This window comes from Podarcis erhardii (assembly GCF_964252035.2).
Source record: "Podarcis erhardii genome assembly, chromosome: 3".
In the NCBI taxonomy this organism is placed as follows: Eukaryota; Metazoa; Chordata; class Lepidosauria; order Squamata; family Lacertidae; genus Podarcis; species Podarcis erhardii.
In genome coordinates, this window is record NC_138507.1 from 81557332 (window position 1) to 81582966 (window position 25635).

A 25635-nucleotide genomic window follows, 5' to 3' on the forward strand; every position below is an offset into this window, starting at 1 on the left:
TGCATATTGGAGATCCTTGAAGAAACTTTGGCTCACATTACCTATGTCACATGGTAGGCACTGCCTTACAAATGTTGTCTACTTATAAGGTCGGGTATAGAGTATTTTATATAGTATTTCAAGGTCTGCACTGCTTGCAGAAGGAATAATCCTTTTCTGACTGAAGCTCAAGCAGCACCGATCCTGTGAGGTTCAGCGTGTTTTTAGTTATTGGGGGTGGTGGTGAGGCCATTTGCTTCAGGCAGTGCATCTGACCGCCTACCCACCCCCACCACTGGGCTGCTGCCAGCCTCACTGGGGGTTTGTCCACGCCGCCAACCCAGCCCTGTTGCCCTCATGCCTGGCGCTGTGCCTTCACCGCCGCTGTTGCATTGCAGCAGCAGTGCAGGCACAGCAACAGGTGAGGGTACAATGTGTGGTGACAGAACTGGCACCAGCGCAGGGGCAGAAAGGGGAGGGGACCTGGATCTGCAGGGGGGCATGAGGGGGGCTACACTGAGGTCCACTCACGACCAAGCACTACAGGGAGAGGTGGAATAGCTACCTCATGCTCACAAGCAAGCAGGCTTACCTGGTGTCGGTAGTGTTGTAACAGTGCATTGCAGCACTGCTGCTGGGTAAAGCCCGTGAGTGAAGCTGCGGGAGAAATGGGGGAGCTGGCAGCTGCAGGAGTGCTGCCACAAGGGGGCAGGCAAGATGCCAACCCCAGTGGGCCCCAAATGCCTCAGCATTTAGCTCTTGCGTGTGAGTGACCTGTTTCCAAGGCAGGTATAACATACCTAGCTCTGTTCGCCTTAATACACTCCTGATAGGCTCATTCCCTTAAAAACAATGGGTTGGATTCCAAGGACCACTACAGCCCTCTCCACCACCTCCCTGAAACCTGCTCCTGAGGGGCTAGGGGACCTCCTCAAACAGATGGTAGGTCCTCTGTGGGGCTGTGGTTGGAGGGCGGGGGGGGGGGAGGGAGGAGTGTGCTTGAGCTAGATGCCTCAGAACCCAAGCCTCGCCACTTTGTAGAAGTCTCTCAGAAAAGGAAAACAGTAGAAAAGACAGTAGAATGGTAACACGAGGTCTTCTAATACAATAAATGTTGTTTCTTCCTCAAAAATACTTACTTGTTTCATCTGCTACCGTTTTACCAGAGTTTCCAAGGCCTGACAATCTGGACAACAGATGACAATTTTCTGCCTTCAGCTCATTTATCAGTTTCGCAGTTGGACCTGCATTTATCACAGCTTTGTTCTTTATCTTTTTGGTTCTTTCAGATTTTTAAAAAAACCGGGGTTGGGGGGTGGGGGACAACGACTATTATTGTGCTGTATAGCAAAAGCAAGTAACATAATCAAATGAAACATACCCTCACAAAGCTTCAGTGGCAATTTGGAGGATGCAAAAACAATAGTCATGGCAACATGATTTGTTGTGTGCTGTAAGGCCCTTGTTTCCTCTTGTAAGATAATAAGCAGCCCAGCCCAGTTCTCTTTCTCCAGACAGTGAGAAAAAAGACATCCCAGTCTCCCTTAAATTGCTTCCCCTCCTCAACACTCCCTTTTCCCTGGGCTGCAGCAAAGGATTGACATGAGATATAATTAAAACACAATAATGACTTAATTTCCAGAGGGGTTCCCATGTTACTTTTTGCTGCAAGACTAACACAAAGTCTTGTGGCAGCTTGAAGACTCACAAATTTATTATGACTTAAGCTTTACTGGAGTATAGTTCACCCCATCAAATGCATGAAACATTATTATGAGTTGCAGATAAATATACACACAGGATTGAACAAATGCATTTAGAAATAAATGAAATGTACAAAACTTCAGATGGTAATAATTAAATTCTTAACAGTGGCCATTCACAAAAAAGTAGTCAATCCCATATAAATCCCCTAAATGTGTTCTAGAAGTTAACTTGGTTTGGAAAAAGAAACAGGACCTCTAATTCAGGAGTATGCATTTAAAACTAACCACAGAGCCTAGGACTTGCTGATCCGAAGGTTGGAGGTTCAAATCCCTGCGACGGGGTGAGCTTCCATTGTTCGGTCCCAGCTCCTGCCTACCTAGCAGTTTGAAAGCACGTCAAAGTGCAAGTAGATAAATAGGTACTGCTCTGGTGGGAAGGTAAACGGCATTTCCGTGAGCTGCTCTGGTTCGCCAGAAGCGGCTTAGTCATGCTGGCCACATGACCCGGAAGCTGTCTGTGGACAAATGCCAGCACCCTCGGCCTATAGAGAGAGATGAGCGCCCCAACCCCAGAGTCGTCCGTGGCTGGACTTAACGGTCAGGGGTCCCTTTACCTTTACCTAGCATTTCTAGGGTGACAACAGTGGATCAGATCTTGAACAGGGTAGTATGTGCCCACACAAATAAATAGCAGCTAATGATTATTTAATTTCTTGCTCTCCTTTGAAATCCATTCCAATCACTTCTCTTACAAGATGTGAAAACAATATACCTCTCAGCATATCGCAAAGTTGACAGTGTCTCCTCATAACACATGTCTGCTGGACTAATAGCTGCAATCTGCAAATATGTTAAAGGACAAGTTTCTTTTCAGTTATTTGTTCTATACTGCGACTACTACCAACAGAATATGAATTGGTAACTGGCTGACTTCTTAGCCAAATAAACCCCTCTCAGATAAATGTTGATAACAAAATACTGTAAACAAAAACAAAAACAGATAGCAAGCCATACTGCTCTATTGTGGGGGTGCGTGGGTGGAGAACCTCCAAAATAAGAAGTAGAGAAACGTTTTTAGGAACAACCAAACTAGCAAACAAACTTTCTAAAGCAGAAAGACTTTGTGGCTTTAATTTCATGCCAACTTTTGATTTGCTCCCTGTCTCCCCCTGCCCTGTTTTTCTTCACATTCAACTTAATTCCGAGTTCTGAAAAACAGGAATGCTTAACACATTTTTATGTGACATATGGGCTGGTCATAATTGCCTTATTGCATATTTTGGAGTTTGCATTAATGTTTCCGCACAGCACCTGTGTTCCAAGAATGGCTTTGACTGCACATATAGAGGAGAAAGCGGTTTCACAAATCACTAATGTAGCCTTCAGTCGTTTTGTATTACAACTCCTATCCTCCCCAGCCAGTATGTGCTGTAGTCCAAAACATCTGGAGCTTTACAGGTTGCTGAAGGCAGCACTAACATGACAAGACACAACAGCCTCTTTACTTCAGATAATATACCTGCCCAGATAATGGCTTAAGAGAATCTGGCTGTGAAATTCTAAATGCCTCTCAGTGATTGAAATTGGGGATGGGGGAGGATAAGATATGCAAATGCAGTTCAGTAGCCAGGGCTGGGGAAATATTTCTCATTCCTAGGTGTGATGTAATCAGCATCCAACTGCCAAGTAGCCAGTGTCTCAGATTTTTTCAGTCCTTTTTACTGCACCCAAACAGCAAACACCACAGAATTATGTACACCGTCTCAAATGTGTTTACAGAACAAGAAACTACACATTTTCATCTTCTAGTGGGGAAAATTGCTATAATTTACCTAATTTACCCCCAAAATAGCTTTACCATAATAGTTCTGCTGTTTCCTCCCAAAGCAGATTGCAAGAGTTTTGTAAGAACTGAATCTCTATAAGGGACGTGCAATACTTTCTTCCCTACAGCAGCCTCAGCCAGGGCACTAGAAGAACAATAAATGATAGAAGGGAAAGAGAGTGAACAGGAGATTTATTTCTTTAAAATAAATCAATCATATATCTGAGTACCATATTCACTGAATATGTTGCAAAGCTAAAGAGCACAAGAGTTTCTATTTGTTACTGTTACATATGAGAAGGTCACTAGATGGGATGTGGGCTGATGCTAAAAAAAAAGTGGCAGTACTTAAAAAGTTTAATATCCCAAATAATACATTAAAATATTTATTTGTCAAAAACTTCCCCTAAAGGAAGTTAGCAGACAAGTGAGATTCTCTCATCTCTGAAATAAAGGCCTACTACTCAGGGAAGTTTCTAAGTTTGGATTTCTAAGACTGGAAGCTTCGTATATATATTCACTACAGTGGTGCCTCGCAAGACGAAATTAATCCATTCCGCGAGTCTCTTCGTCTTGCGGTTTTTTCGTTTTGCGATGCTCGGCTATTAGCGGCTTAGCAGTTTAGCGGCTATTAGCGGCTTAGCGGCTATTAACGGCTTAGCGGCTTTAAGAAAAAGGAAACAAACTCGCAAGAACTCGCAAGACGTTTCATCTTGCGAAGCAAGCCCATAGGGAAATTTGTCTTGCGGAACGACTCAAAAAACGGAAAACTCTTTCGTCTAGCGAGTTTTTCGTCTTGCGAGGCATTCGTCTTGCGGGGCACCACTGTATAAGGATTTTTTTAAAAATATCATATGTACCTGGTACTTTAAAGACTAATGAGCAAAAAGACAGGAGCCTGCCCTAAGATGCTTATCATCTAACTGAAAGTTACTATTCATGCAATACCCAAGGGATGGTTAGGTCACCTCACAAAATCTATTTTGTACCTGATAACATTTCCCAAGGTGGTCAAACTTAGATTTACACGTGACCCTTCCCTCAGCCTGTCTCCTTCGGATCCTGATGATTTTTGTCTTTCACTTCCAGCCAAGTCTACCAGATTTATAATGGATTGCTTAGTGATGTCTTCTCTAAGAAAAATCTATAAGAAGCAGCATTAGGGAAAGGAGAGAAGGGAAACTTCATCAGTGCAAGTCTTTTAAGTTCTCCTCTTGACCGGCATTTGCAGAGGAGACATTACTACTGGACTCAGCACATCCAACTACAGTACGTGCTTCACAAGTTGATAGGGCTCTAACCAATCAAAGCAAAACTCTGTTGGCTCAAAACAAAATAAGTAGTATACCAGATTTCAAAACATGCAAAACCAATTATTGAAACTGCAAACCTAACACAAAAAATGTTGCAAACTGTTTAGTGGTTCTAGAATCCCTCTTCCCCCAAGTCATTTTTCCCTCTCCTGTCAACCATGGCAGGGGCCTGCTTAATGTTATTGCTTAACATCCAAGCCAATGATTTTGACAATGGTGTGCCAGAAGCCAAGTCCACAAAATACCAGATAGCAGCTCCACTCTCAGGTCTTGTCCGCATGTGCTAGAAACTCTTGCATGTGCCACTCTTGCCACAGGATCACTATGCACAACCTATTAAAGCAGTCCTTTGTTTTGATGGTCTACAATATATCTGTGGAAATAGCACACACCTCACAAGGAATCCAATGCTTTAAGATCTAACTCTCTACTTACATTTGGCCACACCTAAAGTGTTTTGTACATACCTGTTTGAACTGAATGGTGATGACCATGTGAGAACGACTGCTGGTGGCATTCATGCTGGTTGAAGCAGTGGTTCTTATTTTGGTACCTTGTTCCATTAACCTCTCAATCTGTGCATAACTGTCGCAGGGCACCAGTTTCAAGCCATCCACATAGAAGCCTTGCTGTTGATCTTCCCGTAACTTGAGTCCACCCCGCTTCTTGATTTTAGAGAGCAAGTCTATAACCTTGGATTGCAAACAAAAGTGTCTTATTACAGCAATTTTTTATTGAAAATAAGGGGAGTTCCTAGCAATATTTTATATATATACAATTGTGTATATAGTTGGGATTAATTGGCAAAAGAACAGTATATTTCAGAAGTATTTTTTTAAAATACTTGCAGTAATGCCACAAAAACACATAAAAAAATCTCATTCATGGACAAAAATAATTGCACCCTTGGTACATGTAGCTAGAACACAGGCCCATTTCATGGTTTATAAAACAATTGCAACTCTGTAGAACTGACAAGTTGACAGGAAATATGGATACTCCCAAGGAGTCACATGATCTGAAGTAAACATGTGCATATACATAAGAAATAAATACAGTCATATCTCGGGTTGAAGTAGCTTCAGGTTAAGCATTTTTGGGTGGCGCTCCGCGGCGACCCGGAAGTAACGGGTCCGGGAAGTAACTTCCGTGTTTTGCCACTCGCGCATGCACAGACGCTCAAAATGACGTCACGCGCATGAGCAGAAGCGGTGAATTGTGACCCACGGATGCGGGTTGCGTTCGCTTCAGGATGCGAACGGGGCTCCAGAACGGATCCCGTTCGCATCCAGAGGTACCACTGTACAATGTTTGTGCATGTACACTGTGTACGTATGATTCTCCCCACATGCTTCCAAAACTATACAGAACATTTACAATATACATATTTTTAATAATAACATTCCCAATAATAGCCATCATACTTGTAGAAACTTGAATATACTCAACACTTTTCAGTTAAATGCACATGACTGAGGCTTCCAGTTTGCTATAAGGTCAATTCATTACTCAGCTAACACAAGGAGATGGACAGCCTACAATGCATCTGATACTAGCCTCAACATCTTTATCAACGACTTGGATGATGGACTCAAGGGCATCCTGATCAAATTTGCAGATGACACCAAACTGGGAGGGGTGGCTAACACCCCAGAGGACAGAATCACACTTCAAAACGACCTTGACAGATTAGAGAACTGGGCCAAAACAAACAAGATGAATTTTAACAGGGAGAAATGTAAAGTATTGCACTTGGGCAAAAAAAAAAAATGAGAGGCACAAATACAAGATGGGTGACACCTGGCTTGAGAGCAGTACATGTGAAAAGGATCTAGGAGTCTTGGTTGACCACAAACTTGACATGAGCCAACAGTGTGACGCGGCAGCTAAAAAAGCCAATGCAATTCTGGGCTACATCAATAGGAGTATAGCATCTAGATCAAGGGAAGTAATAGTGCCACTGTATTCTGCTCTGGTCAGACCTCACCTGGAGTACTGTGTCCAGTTCTGGGCACCACAGTTCAAGAAGGACACTGACAAACTGGAACGTGTCCAGAGGAGGGCAACCAAAATGGTCAAAGGCCTGGAAACGATGCCTTATGAGGAACGGCTAAGGGAGCTGGGCATGTTTAGCTTGGAGAAGAGGAGGTTAAGGGGTGATATGATAGCCATGTTCAAATATATAAAAGGATGTCACATAGAGGAGGGAGAAAGGTTGTTTTCTGCTGCTGCAGAGAAGCGGACACGGAGCAATGGATCCAAACTACAAGAAAGAAGATTCCACCTAAACATTAGGAAGAACTTCCTGACAGTAAGAGCTGTTCGACAGTGGAATTTGCTGCCAAGGAGTGTGGTGGAGTCTCCTTCTTTGGAGGTCTTTAAGCAGAGGCTTGACAACCATATGTCAGGAGTGCTCTGATGGTGTTTCCTGCTTGGCAGGGGGTTGGACTCGATGGCCCTTGGGGTCTCTTCCAACTCTATGATTCTATGATTCTAGGATGGGGCTTGTAGATTAAAGGGGGAAATATTTTGGTTATGTATACAAGCCTGTGGAAGCAGCAATACTTGAAGAATGAGAATCCGGCAGTTTAGTATAGAAATGGTTTCTCTACTCTGACTCAAAGTGCTATTAGTCTGGCATTACTTCTCTAAATATAAGACTACAATAGTGTTGGCCCACACAACATTGAAGGTAGGCTACTTAATACAGGTGTTTTCCCTCCCCTCGCCAAAACCTGCTTCTGCAAGCAATTATTTTATTATTATTATTATTATTATTATTATTATTATTATTATTATTACCCCATCCAATCTTAAATATGCAAGATTGGTGCAGTGTCACATGACCTGGGTGTAAATGACTGGGTTTATTTTTGAAATGTTAACGTCTTTCTGAACAAATTTCAAGTTCTCTGCTATTAGAAAACATCCTTTCTTGTATAGGTTCTAGGGGAGAAACAGTGTCATTCACTGCAATTACCTGTTCATTGTAAATTTCCAGCATGCTAAATGTGACCTGCAGATTGAACAGCAAAATACAAAAAGTCACCATTTCTAGTATGAACAGTTTAAAAATCAATTCAGCAAAATTCAGCAATTTCATGTGTCAATCTGCATTGAGTGCACTGAGCCTACTCAGCTATAGTGGTTTTTTGAACTCCCTCCACACCCAGTTTCTCTCTTTCTTATTGCATTTTATTCACACTCTTGAGACTCCAACAGCTTGAAAAGTTGCTTTTTAAACTGCTTTTATATATATATATATATATATAAAGATCAACTCTCAGCAACAAACTAATACAGCTTATAACTTTGTGATTTCATACACACACCCATAATAGAAATTGTGACTTTTTTGTCACTAGAATCTTTATGTGATTAATCTCTATGGGTTTAGCTACTCAGAATCACTCCTTTTAGGGCCTAATCTGTATCATCCTTCAGCACCATGGCATAATATGTTTAGGTTTACATATATACACCCCTGAAACACAAAAACTGCAGTTAATATTGCCCAAATATAGAATATGTTTTAGGCATCCAGCAATGCTGGCATTTACAAACTTTTACACAACTTGAACCAACCTGATATTGCTTGTTCTGCTCTTGGTTTTGAATTGTTTTAAAGAGCTCTTCACACACCACTGGGATTATGCCTCTGTTTGCACCATATCCAATCATGGAATAGCTCTTCCCTGAGCCAGTCTGACCATAAGCCAAGAGGGTAGCATTGTAACCTTGCCAAGCACTGTCTAGAACTCCTTGCCCAAGGTCCCGGAAAACTTCCTTCTATAATGGGGTTTAAAAAATAAATAAATCTAAGTAAGATTTATAAGAACACACAAATAAGCTGTCTAGTGCACACATACATAGGATCTTACTTGCCTGCTCCAGTGCTGCCTTAATATGAAGGCTCAGAAATGCAAAAAAAAGGGTGCAAGGTAACCAGTATGACTTTTCATGTGCGTGTGAGTTAGTGCAACTATTTTGGGAAAGGTATTCACAGAAATAAGTAAAATCACAAACCAGAATATACTGTGTAACCCATGCCTAGGTTTATTAACAATCTTCAACATAGCCTATACATACCTATACATACACAAAGAACTTATCACCTTTCTTCTGGTAGATGCAAAAAACTGGAAAGGACACAATGGAAACAGACAATTGTTTTATCTGAGAAACTACCGTAACTAATAGAGTACAAGCCCTGAATGACATATCTGATATGGATTATTTTAAAAAAGGCACTCCTTTATAAAATATTCAAATGAACACCCTGATCGCTGGCACCCACCGAATGCACACATAGACTTAAGAGAACATTTGATGCATTAGTCTTCTGTTCTGGAGGGAGGGGAGGGGAGGGGAAGGCAGGGGAACAAATTATTTTGATAATGCTTATGTTTGTGTTTTCCTTGAAAATCAGTAAAATATTTGAAACAGAAATGTGAGGAAAATAGTCCTCAGCACCAGAATAGATGCCAATGTGTGTGTACAGTGTGCGCTATTGCACACACTTTTGTTGTTGTTGTTGTTTAGTCATGTCCGACTCTTCATGACCGCATGGACCAGAGCACGCCAGGCACTCCTGTCTTCCACTGCCTCTCGCAGTTTGGTCAAACTCATGCTGGTAGCTTTGAGAACACTATCCAACCATCTTTTCCTCTGTCGTCCCCTTCTCTTTGTGCCCTCCATCTTTCCCAACATCAGGGTCTTTTCTGGGGAAGCTGAGGCTCCAATACATTGCACACACTAGGAAGGACATTTTACTTCTTTTGGCGGCAGCCCCTTGGATATCATGAAGCACTGCAGGTATGGATAGGTTGGTCTTGGTGCACTGACCATATCAGATACTCCAAAAAGTTCAACAATAAGGTTCTCTAACACTGTGCTCAGAGCAATGACAGTTGTAAACATGCAACCCAAGTGCAGATGTGAAAATCTAGGCAAAGGAACTGGGTTTTTAAATTCAGAACTTTAGTTTTCTTATTGAATCCAACCTCTGCTTTACCACCCTGTGAACTGGTCCTAGCGCAGAATGAGTAGTTATGCTATTAGCATTGCATTGCAAAAGAATACATCACTGTATGAAATGCATTTTACCTGTCCCGCATATTTGCTGTTTGGCCCAGCTGAAATTAGCTTGCCATCTTGGTCCTTTAAAAATCCATTGTGTGACCAATACGCCAGGTCAAAGGTAAATGTTTTTACATGGCTTGGATTCCTGGGATCATGTATGCTTGTAGTGCTGCAATTCATAGAAATCACACATCTGCTGCCTGCATTCTTCTCTCTCTATTGAAATTTAAAAATTCACATTAATATTTAAAAATTAAAATTCACTCTCAAGAGTGGTTCAACAATTAATCCCTATTTTCATTGAGCTGAGAATTGCAGCTTTGTGGGGAAAATAAGGGTCTCCTAACAACTCTCAGCATTTTTAACTACTGTTCCCAGGATTGTCTGGGGGAAGCCGTGCTTGTTTGATGTGGCATGATACTGACTTAAATGTATAGTACAGACAGGGCCTTATTCAACATTTCATCTATGCTGCACATTTCAAATGGCCATTTATAATGTATTACACACTACCAGAGTTCTTTGAAAGTGTTAGATATTCGTATAACGCAGTACCTCCCATCACTATCCACATAAATACACCAAAGGGCCCTGCAACACTACAATCCAAAACCCAGTCGGGCAGCAATGGGGCTGCCATTATATCTCTGCTGCTCGCTCTGGTATGAAGGCAGTGGGGGTCTCCAACCTGGAGCTAGCACAGCAGTTGGGCCTGATGACATCAAGTGATGACAATGGGCCCAACTCAGCCCCTCACCTCTGGAATGCCCGGTTTCTGAGCTCCCTGCTGGCATCATTTTTACCTGTGGACAGCATGAAGAGCTCTGTGCCGTCAGAATACTTTCACATCAAAGGCCAGCAGGGCAAGGCAGTGGGATGCCTCTGTCCAAACCTCCCATGATAACAGAATCATAGAATTACAGAGTTGGAAGGGACCAAGAGGGTTATCTAGTCCTATCCCCTGCAATGCCAGAATCTTTTGCCCAGCGTGGGGCTTGAACCTGCAAGCCTGAGTCTCAAGCGCTACCAACTGCGCAGTTCTCAGAGAGGGGGTTTAGATGGTTTCCCAAAGAAGATTTGAGGGCAAAAAAATCTTCACATGCTAAAGCATCCAAAAATGAAACACATCACATTTATGTTCCAATCTTCAAACAAATTTACTTAGAAGTTAGCTATACTGACTGTAATAAGATCTATGCATGCTTGAAAATGCAAGCTTAAGCAGCAATTATGATTGTTTCTTATACTCACAATCTTTTAAGTGCTGCTAAAAAATGAGCAATTTAGAGGAAGTTCAAGCTTAAAGCCTGCATTAAAATGTTGTGGGGTGGGGAGGGAAACACACACCATCACATCCATGAGAGACCTATTCAGGAGTTCAGAATAAGGCTTAAAACTTAAACGTAATCATGCCAGGAGAGTAGAAGCATGTATGAGCACAGGCTTGGAAGAAACTGTAAAGAATGTATTTTGGACATTCAGAGTTAAATATGAAATGCTTTGGTGGTATCAGTAAGGACATTTCTGCCGGAGAAGACCTTGGGATCTTTGCCTCACGTGAAAAGCTGCTTCCAGATTTGGTTGCTGATGAGAATCAAGATTAATTCAAGCTGATGCAAAGCAGAGAAAGTAGAAGTGTTGCACTGCTAGAGTGGCTAGCTTTTCTTGGATTAGAGGTCTGAATTCACTCTCGGACAAGCCTCTGGAGACCACATGCTGGCAGTCACTTTGAACAGATGGCGGGCAACGGGTAGGAATATAGGAAGTGATGTCTAACCATTGGGTCCATCTAAACCCAGCATTGTCTACGCTGGCTAACAGGGTTTGTAGGGAAGGGCCAGTGTGCTAATGCATACCCTCTTGCCCCTCATGTGCTTACTTTAGCCTTGATCAGAATGCCTCAAGACAGATTCATATTTGTATTCAGTCTGGAAGTATCTCCATTAGTGAGTCACATTTGTCTCCTCTTTTCAAACCTTTAGGAGACTGAATTGCTCTAGGAAACTGAAGAGGTTCAGTACTATGCATGCTATCAGCTGAAGTGAGGAAACCAACTGTGAGGGTTGTTTTGTTTAGGGATTATTGGCTTGGCAGCAGCAGAAACATCTCTTTCCAGCTTCCACCCACCCCACCCCCAGGCAATATCCATGTTTGTTTACCTCACTCCAGACAGCTGAGACAAGCTTTTAAAGCAGGGGTCAGCAAACTTTTTCAACAGGGGGCCAGTCCTCCGTGAGATCAATCCCTTCCCCAATGCCTTGCGCCCTCTCCTGGCGTTCCTGTCAGGCATCTGTGGAACATCCTCACAACTCTCAGATTCGCACTGTGCGAAACTTACCCACGCACCTGTGGCCTGATACCTCTCAGGTGGAATACCCTTCGTTGTGCGACTGTACCGCCTGGGCACAAACTCAGGTATTTCCTCTGACTCTGACTCACTGTGGCCAGCAGGTGTGTCCTCTGCATCACGGGATTCCCCCTCTGACTTAAAGCGTCTTCGAATCCTCTGCATTACGCTAACAGGAGAACTAGGCTCACTCTTGGGCTCTCTTTTTACAACTTGTGGAGATGCCCCATCCTGTTCCTGACTTTGGTCAGTGACCTGATCGTCATCAGCAGACTCAGCCTCTCCTTCCTCCTCATCAGAACCTTCCTGCTCTGAATCAGAAAGACATTCTGAGAGAAAAGCACGCTTTGCAGGAGTCTTTGACCTTTCATCCTGCTTATAAAACTCAGCGTGTTTACTGATTAGCAGCTTACTCTGATCACCTGTTGGGTACGCAAACCCACTGCTTTCCCAGCTGCCTGGTCGGCCAATGAAACCAGCCACCATAACCTGTTCGCAGAGGAAGCGTACCGGACCGCTGTAAAGGGCTAATTGGGATCGTAATTAGCCACGTCACGCTTAATTACACGAACAAAAACACGTTGATTCATGGACCGTCCGCAGGCCAGATTTAGAAAGCGATTAGAGCCTTAGTTTGCCTACCCATGTTTTAGAAAGCCTGGCTTTGTCCTGTTGAAAAGCTGCATGACTGACAGGTGCACAACAGGTGCAAATTGGGAAAAGCTGCAGCTGTTTACACGCTTGCTTGTCATACACATTTAAGAAAGCACAGAAGTCCTGGCAGAATGAAGTGGACGACTATCAGGCCTAGGGCCAAATGGATCCATTAACTGTGGCCCAAAAAGTCATGTTACTCCCCCACCCCAACCCAGTCCATGCAGTAACAGCAGCCTTTTGCAAATATTAAACTGGCTTTAAAACAAAACAAACACACAAAGGCAGAGAAGGAGAGTTCAGGGTCCTCAGGAAAACTTTGGAATCAAGGGACTATGCTACAAGAGTTTCCAAGACCAAGGGTGAATCTACACTGGTTAGTTTAAACGTTAAAAATGCGTAATAAAAAATGTGACACCAGAAGGCACTGTAGAGCAGCAATCCGCCGGCAATGGGAAACTGCAAAGAGAGCTATACCACTTTTCTTTTTTGCAGCATTTTTACATATCAGTGTAGATCCAGCCTAACTCTCAAAAGGTTCCTTCTCCTGTTACGGTGCAGTAAGATAAGAAAAGCAACCTCAGCCAGATTCTTACTTTTATAGGAAACCTTAAGGACCTATCAAGGCCTAACATGCATACGAAGAGACATTTTCACAAACCTGCCTGAACTAGCCAGACATGCCTACCACACCCAGAGAAAGGCACACCAGGCCTGATTTGCTACATGAAAGACTTACAGTACTGTGTGCGAAGGACTGGCAGCAGGGCAGCTGTTCCAAGCATCACTCTCTTCACCCCCTCCATAGCAGATGTTTTGCCCTCTAAAAGGTGCCACCATTACTGGAAGGGCTCCTTCCTCACCTTACCAAGTGACACTTCCTCCTCTTTTCTGAAATGTAGTCCCTAGCCTCTCCCATCACCAAGCACTCAGCTGCCCCATTGTGATCTTAGGCCTGATAGTTTCAGTGAAGACAAAATAAGTTACTAACCTTACTGAAAGGTCTTACACGTACTGCCACTTTCACACTGTCCGAACCGGGCATGCTTCTGCCGCTTGAACTCTTCCAAGGAATTCAGAAAGAAAACAGAGTGCATCGCTCAAGTTTTCTCTTCAGGACCTTGTTTTGGAAAAAGAAAAGGGTAGAGTGGATCCTAATACAGCTGCTGCTTTGTTCCTCAATTATTTATGTGTCCACTCATTACCTGAATGTTACCCGATACATTATGTCTAAGAGGAACTCCAGAAGGTCACATTTGCCAGCAGTGTGTACCGTTTCTAAAAGAGGCAACTGAATATTGGGCATCCTATGTAAAACTTCATTTAAAGTACTTGCCTCTTTCGGCTTCTCTCTCAATTTGAACCACAAATCTGATTCAACCTGACTCCACTTTCTCTGTGCTGCAGTGATACAGGTCAAACACTACAGGAGAATGTATATTTCCAGACCATTTTATTTTACCAAAATTGTGGTAGCATTTCTCTAGTAACCACAAAGTCTATAAAACATGCATCATTTCAAAATATCAAATTTGGGGGCAAATTTAAGGAGGTGAAATCCCTGAAAGTGTTGAGTCCCATGGTGAGTAAATGCGAACATATATTTCTAATGTTAGAGACTCCTGCTGATGCAGCAAATTGAAAGAACAATGAAACATCTGAGGTGAGATTTTGTTTTATAAACTGAAGAGCAGCTTTCCCAAGTTAAGACAAATACAAAAAAATATTGCACAGCTTCAATACAATTGTTTACATTCCGACTTCAATAAGGTACATGTTCAACCAGGAGTAAGGAACTTGTATGCAATGGATAACCCCTTTTACCAATTCCCAAAAGGTCAAAACATTTTCTATAAATTCTAAAACTGCCAAATTTTAATTTTCAAAAACATTGCAAGATCAAACTGTTAAAAAAGAGTAGCCTCCCATTAGAGAAGCACCAACAGTGACAAGCCATCATTAAAATCCTCTTTAATTTCTTTGCACCACACACCTCTTTTATTCTTTCTCTCTCTCTCAAAAATCTAGTGGACAATAATCGCTGTTATGTATACATTTTTATTTAACATTCCTAAAATAAGATTATTTACATATTATATAAATGTATGAAGTCTTATAAAATAGAAAACCTGCATTGACTGAAGAAATCACACTCCATACGGAGTTACTTATTGAAGACCTTTAGTTTTCTGAAATTTTACAATAATTTATATAAATTATCTTCCAAATTAATGATTTTTTTCTTAATATTCCACACAATGATGACTTTACAAGCATTGGTGTACAATACACATATTTAAAAACAGTTATAGCCTCTTCTTCTGAACAATTGGCTTTGGAAAGCTAGTTATTCTCTCGTTCCTATGAAGAGTCTTACGAACAGTCTTTTCTGCTTTATCCACAGACTCCTTCTGTTTGCTTTTTGCTCCATCTACTGGCGTGCCAAAAGGAGAAATGAATTGAATTTCCATGTGTGGCGTTGACCAACTGCTATCTTTCTCTAGGACTCTGCAAGGAAGAGGAATGAGAGGTTACACTGACAAGTTATGTTTCTGTTCAGATGAATGAAGACTGAATAATTAGCTGTAGGCTCAGTCGTAATTAGTTAATTAATTAATTAATACTTATATCCCGCACATCTGGACGGGCCTCCCCAGCCACTCTGGGCGGCTTCCAACAGCATATTAAAAACACAAAACATCAAACATTAAAAACTTCCCTAACCAGGGCTGCCTTCAAATGTCTTTTAAAAGCAGATAGTTGTTTCTTTCCCTGACATCTGGCGGGAGGGCATTCCACAGGGTGGGCGCCACTACCGAGAATAATAGAGTATAGTTGTACCTCTTTTTCCGTTCTGGAGCCCCGGAAGCTCAACGAAAGGGATGCTTGACAAAGAACTGCTCTGCACATACGCCAAGCGAGATTTAGCGCTTCTGTGTGTGCATGAGCAACAAACCCAGAAGTAACCTGTTCCGGTACTTCTGGCTTGGCTACGGACATTTGATGAAATGGACCCTAAACAGGGCGGACTCAAAACGAGGTACAACTGTACATGCAAATGGTCCCATGTTCAATCCTGAGCATCTCCACATAAGGCTGGAAAAAATGTCCTGTTTGAAACCTAGATTGCTGCTACCAGTCAATATTGAACTAGATGAACTGATGGCCTGACTTGGTATAAAGTATTTCTTATGCTTTAGGGCATGGATGGGGAACAGAGGCCCCTTTACATGTTGTTGACCCCTACTCCAATCACCTCCAGCCAACATGGCCAAGATAATGGAAGTTGGGAGTCTGGCAACATTTGAAAGGCCACAGAAGACCAAATTAATGTCTTTTTTTAATTACGATACCAAATGCCAAATGCATTACTGTGATAATTTCTGCACGACTGCTTTTGAAATAACAAGGTTTTTTTTGGGGGGGGGTATATAGAATCATCCCATACTTGCTTGCTTTTTTTGCTTTTGACCTTGTAGCTCTGCTTCTCTTTACTTTCGGCTTCTCTGAAGTTTCTATTGAGACTGGATCCTTCTCCTCTTTAACTGGTAATTCCTAAAGGACAAATGTAGAGTGGTAAACCTGCACAAAGTGAAACTGTTTCTCTGACAACTCCTTTTTATTTACTTTTTAAATTTATTGCCCACATATGAACGTGTAGGCACTAGTAGTGACACTGCCAAACCAGTGCCATACAGTAGTAATTTAAAACATTCACACTCAAAATCTATTCCCATCTTTCTTGCCTCTCCCATCACTCATAAGCCAGCTTCCTCTCCTTCACGGACCCTCCACAAAGACAAGCTGGATAGAGACCATTGGTTCCATAATGATATATGGCTGCCAGTCTTAAATTGGATAATCCAATTTATCAATACAAACTCCTTGCTTTTCCATGTAATTTCTAATATTGACTAATAAAGATAAAAAAGCAACATAACTGCCCTGTGTTGCTTGCTGTCAGCAGTTCTTCAAATGCTATACAATGAACCTGAAAGATTGCCTTAAGTGTGTTAAATATTGCAAAAGCTGGCATCTTTTAATCTTTTAAATCATTTGTCATTTGCTGTATAGCAAAGGGGTGATGTGCATATTGTTTTTGCTTGTCATTTGAGTTGCTTTCCAGTTGTTGTTGCACTGTTCCATCATCCCAGCCAGCATGCTCATGGAGAACCAGTTTTTCAATTACATTTTAAAACTTAAATAAAATTAAGCACTTTAAAAAACAGTAAAAACCAATAAAACCAATTAAGTGCCCTGGATACCCAAGAAGCAACAGCTCAAGCTGGTTCTAGCAAGCTGCAAAAGGTGTTGAAAAGGTCCATTGCAATTATAAACATGTGGAAAGCTTAATCTCCCAATCATCACATCATGTCAGAAGGGAGAATCTGGCTCTTTCACTAGAAATTTGCTGGCTTGTTCTCTTCAGATCTTTGGAGAAGGGATCAGAGGTTTTACTTACCAACTCTTCCACAATCCTTGAAATACTGGACACTTTTTTCTTCCTAGATCTCAAAGCAGGGGGCGAGAAGACAAACTGAGAAGTCAAGTCTGCCTTGAAATCTTTGAGTTGCACAGGCGTCACTGCTTTCTCACCTAGAATCAGAAAGCATGCGTTTATTTTTGAACTTGAAATTAAGCATTCCAGGCATGCAACTCTATCTGCAATCCTGAATAAGCGGAAAGCAGGGTGCAGAGGAGCTTTCCATATACCCACAATTTAACTACTCTTTGTTTAAGCTTCTTAGAACACCTGGCATGGCTTTGTTACACAAAGACCCTTTGAAGCTTGTATGCCATGGTAGCCAACATGTCATAAAGCACAGCTTTGCTCCTACCCTTTTTCTGAGAATAGCTGGGGCATTAGGGGAGGTGGGAGCAGGTCTCTATTTAAAGAGGTGGGGTCGGCATTTAAAGCAGGTGTGGGAAACCTCTGGCCCATGGGCCATACTTGGCCCACCAGGCCATTTTGGGAAAGCCACGCCCAATCTCCCTTAACCAGCTGTCATACATAATGTCAGGCACACAACAGGTAAAGGAACAATCAGGAACTTAAAGTGAGCTCCAACTGTTTCTTTGCTAAGCAAGGCATGCTTCCACCATCCATCAGTTGCACCTTGCTCCTAGAGAGGGAAGTAGCTTTCATTGAACCTGCTTCTCCCTCTCAGCAATGCTTCTTGAACTTCTAAAAACTGGAGCAGTGATATTTGAAAGTCCTTTGGCAAGCAGCCCCATGCTCCTCTTTGACCCTCCTGCTTCAAAGGATCACCTGGCAAAATAGTGACATCAGATGATTGACAGTCTCACCCACCTATCAAATTTAGTCTGGGACCAATGGGGAGATAAGGTTCTGGCCCTCCCTGATTTAAAGTGAATGGGCAGTTAAGCTGCAGTGCTGTCATTACAGCAATAGTGTACCAGCTGACTGCAAATGGACAAGGCAAAGTAAAAACTAATGTCTTATGGAGGGCTGCTCCACACCCTATTGCACTAGTTGCGGTCTATTGCCTTGGAATGTTTTGTTGCAGAAAGTCAGCTCATTCAAAGGCTCTCTTCACATTTTACAGAACAGATGAATCCTAATGTCTCCCCTGCACTTGAACTGGGTCTTTTTGTAATGGATGAGGCAATACTTATATGCAAAATGCTGAAAATGCACTCAGAAGTCACAAATGGGTGAAACTTTTGGGTGCACAATTCCTATATATGTGCCTATGTCAGGTTTGTGAGGGTTGATTAAAACGGCCTGGTGAGCCAAATAGGAAGGCCCAGCAGGCCTAATTAGGTCCAAGGGGTAGAGGCTCCATACCCAGTAGATAGCATACTGATATCATACAGTAATGTGGGCAGGGTTATAGGCAGTCTTACTTTAAGAAAAATCCCCAGTATTTATCCTGCTCTGGTTATGTTTTACCCTCAATGGAATTCATGCATAGTAGGCAATTTTAAATAAGCAAAAAAGCCTTACACAGCCGAAGGCAACATTTCAAGTACCTTTAGATTTTTCTGTCAGTTTTGTAAGAGGAGGAGAAAAACAGAATGTCTCATTTGTATCCAGGGTGGGACTCTGTTTCGTACTCTTTCTGCTGTATCTGGTCCTTTTCACAAGAGTACCACGATGTGCCAAAGTTTTCCCTGTTTCACTAAGCCTTTGTTTGGTCATTACTGTGGAATGCAATCCTACTGCAATCTCAGCTGCTTGTGGCAAGTGTTCCTCCTCCTCCGTACCTTCCTCAGAAAGAGATGGTAACTGGCTTCTCTTTCTGATTGCCGTCATCTTGGACTGCCTCTTTTTAGAACTCCTTACTAAAGTCTCTGCCTCACTTGGTTGTACAGAATGTTCTTCTGCCTCCATTTTCTCTATACTTGTATTTGTTTTTTCTATTTTCACGGATGCAATTCTTGCAGATTTCCTCTTTGTGGTGTCGACTGGAGTCTTTTCTTGAACAGATCCTCTCCTAGTATTTCTTCTAGGAGTGACAAAAGATTGACTAGGTGTTGGGGGAGGAGACAACAGAGACAACTCCAGTCCCAAATCTGCTGACACATTCAAAGGATTCTTTCTTGGTCTGCCTCTTCGTCGCACAGGCAACTGTTGAATAAGCCCAGTCTCTTGATCAGAAACAGTTTCTGATATACTTGTGCTTCGCGCCCTCTCCTGCTCAGTTGATACAGGTAGCTGTGGTTTACTTGGCTGTATGTCATGTTCAGAAATGGCTTCTGGTAGACTTGACTTTCTATGTCTGCCCCTTCTAACTGGTGAAGGTAATGGCAGCTTCCCAGCTGCAGTTTCTGACTGCGCCATCACTTTCAGTTCACCATGCTTTCTTGGCCTTCCTCTTCTTGGTTTTGTACTCAGCTGCTCTTCACGAGGTTCTACCTCCTGATCTGAAATCACGTTCTCTGCCAGGTGGAAAGCAATGCTTTTTAGTTTTCTCGCACTTTTAGGATTTACCATCATCTGAATTGTATGGTCAATGATAAACTGACTACCTTCTTGATCCCCTACTAAACTTCTTGTGCTTCTAGGAGTCCTTCTGCGAGCAGAAGGTAGCTGTTCACTTGGATGTTTATGAAGCTCTGATGCAAGCTCTTTTGGTTTTCTAACCCCTCTTCTTGTAGCAATGGTTGCCTGAAACTCCTGTGTGATGGGATGCACATTTGTTGATATTTCTAAGTCACACTCCTTTGTCTCCTTAGTATCTAAGACTGGGAAAGCAGGAACCTGTGTTGTCTGTTTTTCTTGAGGTTCTTGTTCAGAACCAAGGGGAAGGCTTTCGGGAATGTTCAGTGTTTCTTTTGCCCGTCTAGCACTTCTCCTTGGAGTTGGTGGTAGTAGCAGATCTGGTTTATCCATCTGTCCCAATGGCTGACCATCAGGTAATAAGTCATTTACATTTTGTGCAATCTGTTCCACAGTGCTGGTGCTAGACATCACTGAATCTTCAACTTGACTCAATTTTACATCTTTACTTATTTCGGTAACATTTTGCAGAGGTGCCTGTGGTGAACTTAATACCTTCTTACTTATGCTTTCATGAAAAGACTGGTCCACAACCTCACTTGAAAATTCTTTACTTCTTGTGTCTTTGATTACATCCAATAGGTTCTCAGCAATAGCCATCTGAATAGGTTCAGGTACATAAGGCAACACCTCAGCAGTATTCTGTGATATCTGATCACTAGTTACAGTGGACACTGTATTTGTGATGAATTCTGGGTTGTTACTTCCAGCACTATTTACATAGGCACCCTCTAACTCGCTGGCTGATTTAAGAGGGGAAGTATGCAATGCACTAGAATCTCCTATCTCAGCTTCTTCATCCCCTTCTAATAGTAACGTAAAATTGTTTTGGGACATCAGCAGATCTCCATCTCCTCCAGTAAAGTCAGATTCACCAGCATCTTTCTTGAGTAATTCACATGTGACTTGCTGCGCCATAGCATCACTGCTGTACTGATATTTCAGACTGCTTGAAGGACATAGCTCATTGTACGGAAGTGCCTCAACTACAGCTTCTGAGATGTGTACTTCACGTGTTCCATCACCAACAAGCTAAAAACAAAAAGTATATAAATTTAATTCCAATACACATATTTCAATAAATTTAATGAATGAAAAGAGTTCTTCCAATTTCAGAGGAATATTCAAATGGTTTAAAGTTAGCCATTGTACTCAGCTATTTGTACATTGCTCCACACAGTACAGCTCTAGGAACACGGCCACATGGAATTGGTTTTTCAGCAGTTGCATGCATGGAAATAAATGGTCACTGGGAAGCAGTATCTGCATCTGTGCGTGCTCTGGGACAAAAACTGTCTCCTCCTGCAGCTGCTTCCTTAAGCATTGCCCCACATGTGAAAGTTTACAAATATCCAAGGTATTTACACAGGCAAAGCAATAATTCCAAACAGATTTCAAAGAAAGTTCCGAAGTGCTAAATGAAGCCCTTACATTTACTTCTTGACTTGCAGGTTCAATATTAAGTGGTGTTTTCTCATGCAGGACTGCTATATTTTCTTCGCTCTCAGCTTCTTTTGACACATCTTCATCTAATGCTTCTCTTTCTTCAAGTTCATTTTTGGAATGAACACTGACAATGTCTTCACTATCAGGAATACTTATGACAGCTGAAAAAGGATTGTCATCTCATTACTTTTCTTATTTTATTGTTTCCACATTAAAACTTTTTAGTGATAGATATTATGATGAGACCAATAATATTTAAGGAACTGTCTAGATCTCTGCTCACTTCTGCTTTGCAGAATCAGAAAAACTGAGGTTTTTCTGAGCTACTGCGCCTCTCAGCCAGCAATACAAAGCTACCAATGTACAACAGAAGTTTGCAGTTGGATAGATATTTGTTCTCCCATTAAATAAGCAATTAGTGCATTTAAAGTCAGTGAATACTTGTTAGCACAATTGTGCCTCCTAATCCAAAGGAAAAACGTGTCACCAGGTACAGCTTTTGCAATGCTGGAGATCATCCAGCATATCCCCATTTTTAAAAAAAAAAAAAAATGTTAGTCTTTTGCGAAAACGCATCATATGCTAAAAGGTCATCCCAATCTGCAACTTTAATTGGCTTATAAGACAGCAGTGCTTTAGTCCAAAGTTAATTTAATAGCTTAGAATGACTCCTAAGTCATTTTTAAATAAAATAAAAGCATATCCAGATTTCCAATTACAGCCTAATTTTAAGTTTGTACAGGATTTGGAGGCTTATCACTTCCCCCACTGTAGAGTATACCAAATTATACAGCAGCACTGCAGAATGTGAAGCACAGATCTTAATAAGTATAGGAAATGTTTTTGAGGTATATACTTATAACTAAACATTTTATTTAATAAAAAATGGTATCTTGAACAGTTCAGAAATTACTATTTTAACATAAAGTAAATATACCAGGCTAAGAAGATTTTAGCACACATGCATCAAAGGTACACAGTGAGAATCAAGTCACACAACTTCAAGCTTTTCAGTATTATTTCCCTTGTCTATTTGATCATTTGAAAATTTGCTCGATTATTCAAATATACATACATTCAGCATCTGTTCCTAATGGCTCCAAAGCTTGGGGACTTGCTTCATCAAGGAGCTGGTTGTTTTCCAACAATGGCAGCATGCTGGACTCTAGGACCTTTGTTTGACTTTATAAGAAGAAAGTAAGGGACAGTTTCACTTAAAGTTTTTAAATAAAGTGAGTTTTATGAAAGCTACTAACACATTTTTGTCAACAAATACCTTAAACCATTCCGATTATTACTGAACTGTACTGCAAGAGATACTGCAAAGCCAGTTCTGTGGAAAAGTCTGGAATCTACCCCTTTGTTATATGCAAATTATACAGTTCTGACGATGTGGCTAACTAAAGTCAATTTTTTACTTTCCTGTTTGTTTGATTAACCATTCTCAGTATTAATGTGCATATTATCCTATGCATATTCCTCTGAGTACACTTCACTCAGGGCAGTTGCTATGCAAAATCCAAATGCACACTACTGTCTAAGAAAAAAAAAGTTTTCCTCTGTGTGGCAAATTGTCAATTCCTGCCTTAGAGTGGGACATGAAAAGAACTGACTAGGGTAGGAAACCTTTTTTACCCAGTGGGTCAGATCCTTATCTATTCCCACCATGCACAGGCAAACCTGGACACGTGGATAGGATAACTCACATATCAATCATCATAATTTCATAGTCTTATTACGGTCAAAGACCCAATTGCCATTATGATGTCATATGCTTGACAGGTGGGTGGGACAAAGGTCCTTGAACTTGCATTTATACTAGTCCTATGCTCTGTGTTTGGGAAGCTCTGTGCAGAGTTCTATGTAAACCCTCTGTCTAGTGCTTCCCATGTGCTGGTAGAGAGAGAGAGAAAGCAAGCAAGCTGAACAACTGATACTGCAATTTGTCAATCTACTGAGATTATCAGGGGATCAAAATAGAAGCTTGCAACTATCAGCATGCTGTTTGGGAGATAGTTGGTCACAGAAAACAAACACCACAATCAAGGCTGTGAAATGGTGCTCCAGCTGTGTCCCTTTTTTCAGTAATAAATATATCATAAATATATCATAATCACAGTACTCAAGAAACTGAATGCAAAAAAATGTAAAAGGTATGAAGCATGCTAAATCTGGGTTATTGTTTTTTAAAGATGTACTTGACATGTTCACCTTTCATTAGATGGCATAGAAGAGACCGTAGTGTCAGGAATAGCATTTAAGTGATGCATCACAAATACTTCATCCTCAGGAAGTGAGCCATAGTCTTCACCTTCTCTTTCAGGTAGTCCTATGAATGGGAGAACCCATAAACAAACAGACAGGTTGCATTCTTCATGCTAATTTCTAAAAACTAATTAAGTCTTGATTTTAGTAGCAAGAATTTACAATTTTGGCTTGACAATCACCAACCACAATTTTTGCTGCCTCTATTTCCTCTTTGTAAGCTTAACTGCCACCAGTAATCTTTAATCTCATAGGTTCTTGTTTGGCAGTCCACACCCCCACCCTCTTCTTGTGATTCACAAACTGTTATACTTCTGCATACCTTGGATGGCCCCCAAATATATAAAGCCACTGTTTCTTTGCCAAATTGATGTGTCATCAGCCACCTGAGTTTGCTATTAGAGGGAATCATAGAAAATTTCTCCACACACACCCCTTTCCAGTATCTGCCAGATGTACTGTTTCCAAATATGGTGGCTGTGTTTTGGATATCTCCATCATGCTCTATTTGGGAGTTTGAGGATCTATTTTAGCAGTGTTGGAGAACCAATGCTGGATTAGATGGATCTCTCCTATGTTACAGCATGCCCTTTTTCTTATTAATTCATTTGCATATCTGTAGATCACATACCAGCCGACTGTTCTCCATCTGTAGATGTTTGCTGTTCCATTTGCGAAGGATCCCTTGCTACTGCCTCACTGCTTTCTCTCTCAGCTGACCCTTGTATGTTTACAAGATCTTCAGGGGAGAAACCTGCTGGCTGAGAGATTCTGAAGGAATCACTGTTGTCACCTGGCGATTTTGCATCTTGATAATCTGAAGTAGTTTGATCTGACTTTACAGAACCATAACTAGTTTCTTTGGAAGGTTCAGCTTTATTCAAATCATTGCCTGGTACGCATTCTGATGACAAGCCCGTTTCTTCATAGTCTTCCCGAAGACTGCATATTGAAAAGGCAGGAGTTTCTCTAGTCTTAGACCACATATCTTCCATGTGAGTTTCAATAATGCATTCAGATGAAACTGTGTTGTGTTTTGTTTTACTATCTGTCATCTTAAAAAAAACAGTCCAAGTTAAAACAAGCAATACCATTTCCCCAGTGAGCAGAAAATTCTGACCATTCAATGCCTTGATCCAGAAGGCAAACCCTGAACTCTCTGATCCAAATAGTCGATGTTTTTACTTCTAAAGATGGAGACGTGCATTTTTGAACAAGCAGGCTCCAGCTACTAAAATTCATTGACCAATCCACACATGCATACAAGGGCTTTGCACATCTGGAATGGTAAAGGTAAAGGACTCCTGGACGGTTAAGTCCAGTCAATGGTGACTATGCCGCTGCGGCGCTCATCTCACTTTCAGGCCAAGGGAGCTGGCATTTGTCCACAGACAGCCTTTTGGGTCATGTGACCAGCATGACTAAACCGCTTCTGGCACAACGGAACACCATGACGGAAACCAGAGCTCATGGAAATGCTGTTTACCTTCCCACCGTAGTGGTACCTATTTATCTCTTTGCAGTGGCATACTTTCGAACTGTTAGGTTGGCAGCAGCTGGGACAGAGCAACAGGAGCTCACCCCATCGCAGGGATTTGACCCACCAACCTTCTGATGGGCAAGCCCAAGAGGTTCAGTGGTTTAGACCACAGTGCCACCCACGAATCCCCGCAACAGGGTGAGCTCCCATTGCTCTGTCCCAGCTCCTGCCAGTCTAGCAGTTTGAAAACATGCCATTGCAAGTCATGGTGTTCTGTTGCGCCAGAAGCAGTTTAGTCATGCTGGCCACATGGCCCAGAAAGCTGTCTGTGGACAAACGCCAGCTCCATTGGCCTGAAAGCGCAATGAGCGCCACAATCCCATAGTCACCTTTGACTGGACTTAACCTTCCAGGGGTCCTTTACCTCATATTTGGAATGCAGATACAGCCATGAGAACATGATGTGGGCTTCCTGAATTAAAAATGTTAACTTAGAAAGCATAGAAGACTGCAA

At 41.8% G+C, this 25635-nt stretch overlaps 2 protein-coding genes across 4 annotated transcripts in view; both read right to left on the reverse strand.

Annotated features, from left to right (window-relative positions):
- The window catches only part of LOC309339548 (kinesin-like protein KIF28), a 30297-nt gene extending 16217 nt beyond the window's left edge, over nucleotides 1–14080 (reverse strand). Inside the window, 9 exon segments of the mRNA XM_081857657.1 lie at nucleotides 1119–1261; nucleotides 2458–2525; nucleotides 3544–3655; nucleotides 4500–4654; nucleotides 5291–5515; nucleotides 7804–7839; nucleotides 8409–8612; nucleotides 9930–10121; nucleotides 13898–14080. Coding sequence (XP_081713783.1) covers nucleotides 1119–1261; nucleotides 2458–2525; nucleotides 3544–3655; nucleotides 4500–4654; nucleotides 5291–5515; nucleotides 7804–7839; nucleotides 8409–8612; nucleotides 9930–10121; nucleotides 13898–13951 — 1189 coding nt within the window. The 5' untranslated portion in view covers nucleotides 13952–14080.
- A 485-nt stretch (nucleotides 14081–14565) lies between these two features.
- The window catches only part of AHCTF1 (AT-hook containing transcription factor 1), a 47601-nt gene continuing 36531 nt past the window's right edge, over nucleotides 14566–25635 (reverse strand). For 2 of the 3 annotated variants that reach the window (XM_081857635.1, XM_081857636.1), the window contains exons 29-36: nucleotides 24273–24696; nucleotides 23588–23705; nucleotides 22452–22558; nucleotides 21362–21537; nucleotides 18901–20962; nucleotides 17369–17502; nucleotides 16355–16461; nucleotides 14566–15414 (exon numbers count right to left, since the gene is read on the reverse strand). In XM_081857635.1, the coding sequence (XP_081713761.1) occupies nucleotides 15213–15414; nucleotides 16355–16461; nucleotides 17369–17502; nucleotides 18901–20962; nucleotides 21362–21537; nucleotides 22452–22558; nucleotides 23588–23705; nucleotides 24273–24696 (3330 nt within the window). In that variant the 3' untranslated portion in view covers nucleotides 14566–15212. The remainder of the gene's footprint in view (nucleotides 15415–16354; nucleotides 16462–17368; nucleotides 17503–18900; nucleotides 20963–21361; nucleotides 21538–22451; nucleotides 22559–23587; nucleotides 23706–24272; nucleotides 24697–25635) is intronic. The other variant, XM_081857637.1, reaches the window with a different exon arrangement.